The 6,000-nt window shown below is 42.0% G+C and overlaps 1 protein-coding gene across 1 annotated transcript; it reads left to right on the forward strand.

The window, feature by feature from the left end:
* Positions 1-4,538: 4,538 nt before the first annotated feature.
* On the forward strand, positions 4,539-4,929 carry LOC115932158 (cytochrome c-like). Its single transcript, XM_031005792.3, has one exon. It carries the CDS (start codon positions 4,597-4,599, stop codon positions 4,912-4,914), a length of 318 nt encoding a protein of 105 aa, XP_030861652.1. The 5' UTR covers positions 4,539-4,596; the 3' UTR covers positions 4,915-4,929.
* The last annotated feature ends 1,071 nt before the right edge of the window (positions 4,930-6,000 follow it).

The following is a 6,000-nucleotide window of genomic DNA, read 5'->3' on the forward strand; positions in this document are numbered from 1 at the left end:
AGCTCAAGGCTGCAGTGAGCTATGATCACACCACTGTACTCCAGCCCGGGTGACAAAACGAGACCCTGTCTGGAAAAAATATATCAAAAAAATAAAAAATAATAAAATAAAATTGTGATAGAACACATATATAACACAACACTTGCCATTGTAACCATTTTTCAGTATGACTCAGTGGTACAACTGACTTGTGTTGTATAAGTAGAGCATTCACAATGTTCGGCCATCACCACTGTTTCCCAAACACTGCCATTGCCCCAAACAGAAACTTTGCACCCGTTGAGCAATAGCTCCCCAGTTCCTGCTCCCCCAGCCCCTGGTAACCTGTAGCCACTTTCTGTCTCTGTGAATTTGCCCATTCTAGATATTTTATGTAAGTGGAATCACCATATTTGTCCTTTTGTGACTGGCTTATGTGACTTAGCATGTTGTTTTCAGGTTGATGTATCTTGTAACATACATCAGAACTACGTTCCTTTTTATGGCACAGTAGTAATCTGTTGTGCGGGTGCACCACATTTTCTTTATCCATTCATTTGTCGATGAGTGCTTGGGTGCTTCCCACTTAGGTTTTTTTTCAGCAGGGAGTAGGGTCTGGCTCTGTTGCTCAGAATGGAGTATAGTGGTGCCATCTCAGCTCACTGCACCTTCCGCCTTCTGGGCTCAAGTGATCCTCCCTCTGATCCTCCCACCTCAGCCTCCCAAGTGGCTGGGACTACAGGCACATGCCACCACACTCAGCTAATAATTTACAATTTTTTTTTGTAGAGACAGGGTCTCACTATATTTCCCAGACTGGTCTCAAACTCCTGGGCTCAAACAATCCCTCCCCCTCAGCCTCCCAAAGTGCTGGGCTTACCAGTGTGAGCCACCACCCCTGGCCTAGTTTTTTTTTTTTTTTTTTTAATATAGCTGTAGCATATATGCTTAAAATTATATGTTCTTTAGTTGAGTTTGGGAGGCTGAGGCGGGCAGATCATCTGAGGTCAGGAGTTTGAGACCAGCCTGGCCAACATGGTGAAATCCCATCTCTACTAAAAATACAAAATTAGACCGGTGTAGTGGCATGCGCCTGTAATCCCAGCTACTCGGGAGACTGAGACAGGAGAATCGCTTGAACCGAGGAGGCAGAGGTTGCAGTGAGCTGAGATTGTGCCATTGCACGCCAGCCTGGGCAACAAGAGCGAAACTCCATCTCAAAAAATAAAAATAAATAAACAGCATTGCTGTAAACATTTGTGTACCTGTCTCCTAGTGCAAGGGGGAGAAGTTGCTCTTGTATGTATGCCTGGGAGTTACTGTAAGATCAGCCAGCATGCAACTTTACATAAGCCCTAATTGTTTTCCAAAGTGCTCCTATGAATTTACACTTCCACTGACAATGTGTACAAGATCCTTTTTGATCTACATCTTTCTCATCTATTTTTTTTAGACAGTCTTGCTCTGTAGCCCAGGCTGGAGCGCAGTGGTGTGATCTCGGCTCGCTGCAAGCTCCGCCTCCCGGGTTCAAGCGTACATCTCCTTCAACTCTTGCTATTTGGGGGATTCCTTCGTTTTTGCCAGACTGATGTGTGCGAAACAGTACCCCACCATAATCTTGCATTTCCCTGATTACCAGCAAGGCTGCTCTTTTCTTCCATGGTTTCTGGGCCACATGTGTTTTCTCTTCTGTTTTGCCTGGAGTTGTCTTTTGCCCGTTTTTATATTTTCTTCTTCCTTTTGCTTATTGATTTGTAGGAATTTTTTACATATTCTAGACACTAATCCTTTGCCAGCTATGTGTATTCTTTCATTTGTGGCTTGCCTTTTTACTTTCTTTAAGGAGTCTTTCATAAAAAGAAGTTTCTAATTCTAGTGTAATTAAATCCATCTTATCTCTTCTCTTCTTTTTTTTTTTTTTTTTTTTTTTTTTTGACAGGGTTTCATTGCCCAGGCTGGAGTGCAGTGGCACAAACATGGCTCGAACTCCTGGGCTAAAGCGATCATCCCACCTCAGCTGCCCATGTAGCTGAGACTACAGGCACCCACCACGCCCAGATAATTTTTTAATTTTTTGTACAGATGAGATCACATCATGTTGTCCAGACTGGTCTCAAACTCCTGGGCTCAAGCGATCTTCCCACCTCCACTTCCCAAAGTGCTGGGATAACAGGCATGAGCCACTGTGCCCGGCTACCTTATTTTTTTCTTAAGGATTAATGCTTTTTATATCTGGTTTAAGAAATCCTTTTCTAATCCAAGGTCAGAAAGATACTTTTTACATTTTCTTTTAAGAATCTTAAAGTTTCCTTTTTGACATTTAAATCCTTAATCCATCTGGAAATTATTTTTGTGTAAGACGTGGAGGGCCTAATTTCATTTTTCCCCATTATAAATCACCTCTATTTCCTTCTCCTTTTGTTAAATAATCCCTCTTTCCTCGCTAATCTGCCTTGCCACCTTGTCATATTATATATGTATTTTTCTCTCTTTTTTTTTTTTTAGAGACAGGTTCTCACTCTGTCATCCAGGTTAGAGTACAGTGGCATGATCACAGCTCACTGCAACCTCAATCTCCCAGGCTCAAGTGATTATCCCACCTCAGCCTCCCAAGTAGCTGAGACCACAGATGCATGCCACATCTGGCTTATTTATTTATTTATTTATTTTTTGCAGAGACATGTTGCCCAGGCTGTTGTCATATATTAAAGGTCCATCTTTCTGGGGTTTCTTTAGGGCTCTCTATTTTGTCCCACTGGCTACTTTGTCTACCCTCGAACTAAGGTCAGGCTTTGTTAATTATGATAGCTTTATAATAAGCCTTGTTATTTGCCAGGCAAGCCCTCCTCGTGCATCTTCAGGGTGGTCTGAGCTAGTCTTGACCTTTGCTCTACCATATACATTTTAGAATGAACTTTAGTTTCTCAAAACATCCTGTGGGGATTTTGGTTAGAGTGGCGTTGAATCTGTTCACTCAATTTGGGGAGATTTGACACTATCTTAACAATCACCATTGAATATCTCTCCATTTATTTAGGTCTTTTAAAGTGTGTTTAGAATTTTCTGTACATCTTTCTTTTTTCTTTTTATGATTATTATTATTTTAGAGATAGGGTCTCGCTCTGTTGTCCAGGCTGGAGTGCAGTGGCATGATCCTAGCTCACTGCAGCCTCAAACTCCTGGGCTCAAGTGATCCTCCTGCATCAGCCTCCCAAAATACTGGGATTACAGCCATGAGCCACCATGCCCCGCCCACATCTTTTATTTTACTTATTTCTGAGTATTTTAAATTTTTTGTTGCTATTATAAATGAGGTCTTTTTACAGAGTACATTTTCTAAATACTATGGGTGGTGCATAGACATACACTTGGCTTGCATATATTCATCATTATGTCCAGTCAGTTTGCTAAACTCTCTTTTCTTTCTAATAATTTGTCTTTATACCCTCTTCGGAATTTTTTTTTGTTTTTTTCAGAAGATCACTTCATGTGAAATATTGACAGATGTATTTCCACCGTTCTAATCTTTATGCCTTGCATTTCTTTTCTTGCTATACTACCCCGGCTAGAGCCTCCGGAACAAAGCCCAGAAGAGGTGGTACAAGTGGACAGGCATGCTTTGTTACTGATTGTTAAGAAAATGCTTCTAGGCCAGGCGCGGTGGCTCTCACCTGTAATCCCAGCACTTTGGGAGGCCGAGGTGGGCGGATCACCTGAGGTCAGGAGTTTGAGACCAGCCTAGCCAACGTGGTAAAACCCCGTCTCTACTAAAAATACAAAAATTAGCCGGGCATGGTGGCAGGTGGCTGTAATCCCAGCTACTTGGGAGGCTGAGGCAGGAGAATTGCTTGAACCTGGGAGGCAGAGGTTGCAGTGAGCCGAGATCGCGCCACTGCACTCCAGCCTGGGCGACAGAGACTCCATCTCAAAATAAAAAATATATATAAAAAAAAGAAAGAAAATATTTCTACCATTTCTCTATTAATACAATTATGTGTGTATTTTATCAAGTCTAGGAAGTTCCCTTTTATTCCCAGCTTATTAAGAGTTTTTGTTATGAATAAGTGTTGAATTTTAGCAAATGCTTTTTCTGCACTTGATGAGATGACCAGCGTGTTTCTCCTTTATCCTGCTCCTGGGTTAAAAGACACTTATGGGCCGGGCGCGGTGGCTCACGCCTGTCATCCCAGCCCTTTGGGAGGCCAAGGCGGGCGGATCACGAGGTCAGGAGATCGAGACTATCCTGGCTAACACGGTGAAACCCCGTCTCTACTAAAAATACAAAAATTAGCCAGGCGTGATGGCGGGTGCCTGTAGTCCCAGCTGCTAGGGAGGCTGAGGCAGGAGGCAGAGCTTGCAGTGAGCTGAGATCGCGCCACTGCACTCCAGCCTGGGTGACAGAGCAAGACTCTGTTAAAAAAAAAAAAAAAAAGACATTTATGGGCTTTCTAATATTAAATCACCTTGCTTTACTGACATTCGCTGAACTTGGTCATTATTGGCTATTTTCCTTTATACACATTTGGATTTGGTTTAGAAAAATTTTTGTGAGAGTGGGGACGTCCAGCTTCAGAGCGGGAATCTTTGCTGCGCCAGCGACTAAAAGGAGAATTAAATATGGGTGATGTTGAGAAAGGCAAGAAGATTTTTATTATGAAGTGTTCCCAGTGCCACACCGTTGAAAAGGGAGGCAAGCACAAGACTGGGCCAAATCTCCATGGTCTCTTCGGGCGGAAGACAGGTCAGGCCACTGGATACTCTTACACAGCCGCCAGTGAGAACAAAGGCATCACCTGGGGAGAGGATACACTGATGGAGTATTTGGAGAATCCCAAGAAGCACATCCCTGAAACAAAAATGATCTTTGTCGGCATTAAGAAGAAGGAAGAAAGGGCAGACTTGATAGCTTTTCTCAAAAAAGCTACTAATGAGTAATAATTGGCCACTGCCTTGTTTATTACAAAACAGAAATGTCTCATGACTTTTTTATGCATACCATCCTTTAATAGATCTCATACACCAGAATTCAGATCATGAATGACTGACAGAATATTTTGTTGGGCAGTCCTGATTTAAAACTAAGACTGGTTTGTGGTTAAATGAATATGTTCAGTTTTTGAATTTTAATAGTAACTCCAATTCAGTAAATGCTATCATTGTTTACCCCTTCTAAAGATATGATTAGACTTCGTTAGTAATGTTCAACTTTTCACAAAGATGGTGAGTGCCATCTTAAAACTTACTGGAGATTGGTTTTATATTTAGATTTATATAACTGGTTATGTGAATATATTTAAATACTGGGGAAATTCCTTCACTGTCTTAGAACCAAGCAAGATTCACCTGTGTTTTGTGTTCATTTGTCTCTTAAAGGCAAGGGTTGAAGATAAATAAGGTAGCAATGTCTATAGTTTTGGCCTTAACTATGCCAATCTAATTATAATTTCCTGAATTAAAAAAAAAAGAAAAATTTTTGTTTAGGACTTTTGTCTCTGTATTCCAGACCAAAATGGACCTACAATCTTCCTATCTTGTTCTGTCTTTGTCTAGTTAATATTAAGGTTTTGTTGGGTAATGGTCCTTCCTTTTCAATTCTCTGGCAGAGTCTGTAGAGTTGCTAGAACTTGTCTGTAAAACCATGCGGGCTGGCTGTTTTATTTGTGGGAAGATTTTTAAACCGCTGCTTCAATCTGTTTTATACTTTTAGGGTTACTAGGGCTCGCTTGCTTGCTTTTTTTTTTTTTTTTTTTGAGACGGAGTCTCACTCTGTCACCCAGGCTAGAGTGCAGTGGCGTGGCATGATCTCGGCTCACTGCAACCTCCACCTCCCAGGTTCAAGTGATTCTCCTGTCTCAGCCTCCCGAGTAGCTGGGATTACAGGCACCCACCACCACGCCCGGCTAATTTTTGTATTTTTAGTAGAGACAGGGTTTCACCATGTTGGCCAGGCTGGTCTCAAACTCCTGACCTCAAGTGATCCGCCCGCCTCGGCCTCCCAAAGTGCTGGGATTACAGGTGTGA

The sequence above is a fragment of the Gorilla gorilla genome, chromosome X (genome assembly GCF_029281585.2).
Source record: "Gorilla gorilla gorilla isolate KB3781 chromosome X, NHGRI_mGorGor1-v2.1_pri, whole genome shotgun sequence".
In the NCBI taxonomy this organism is placed as follows: domain Eukaryota; kingdom Metazoa; phylum Chordata; class Mammalia; order Primates; family Hominidae; genus Gorilla; species Gorilla gorilla.

Coding starts and splice junctions, on each gene's coding strand:
- LOC115932158 (XM_031005792.3), top strand. CDS start 4,597: ATGGGTGATGTTGAGAAAGGCAAGAAGATTTTTATTATGAAGTGTTCC.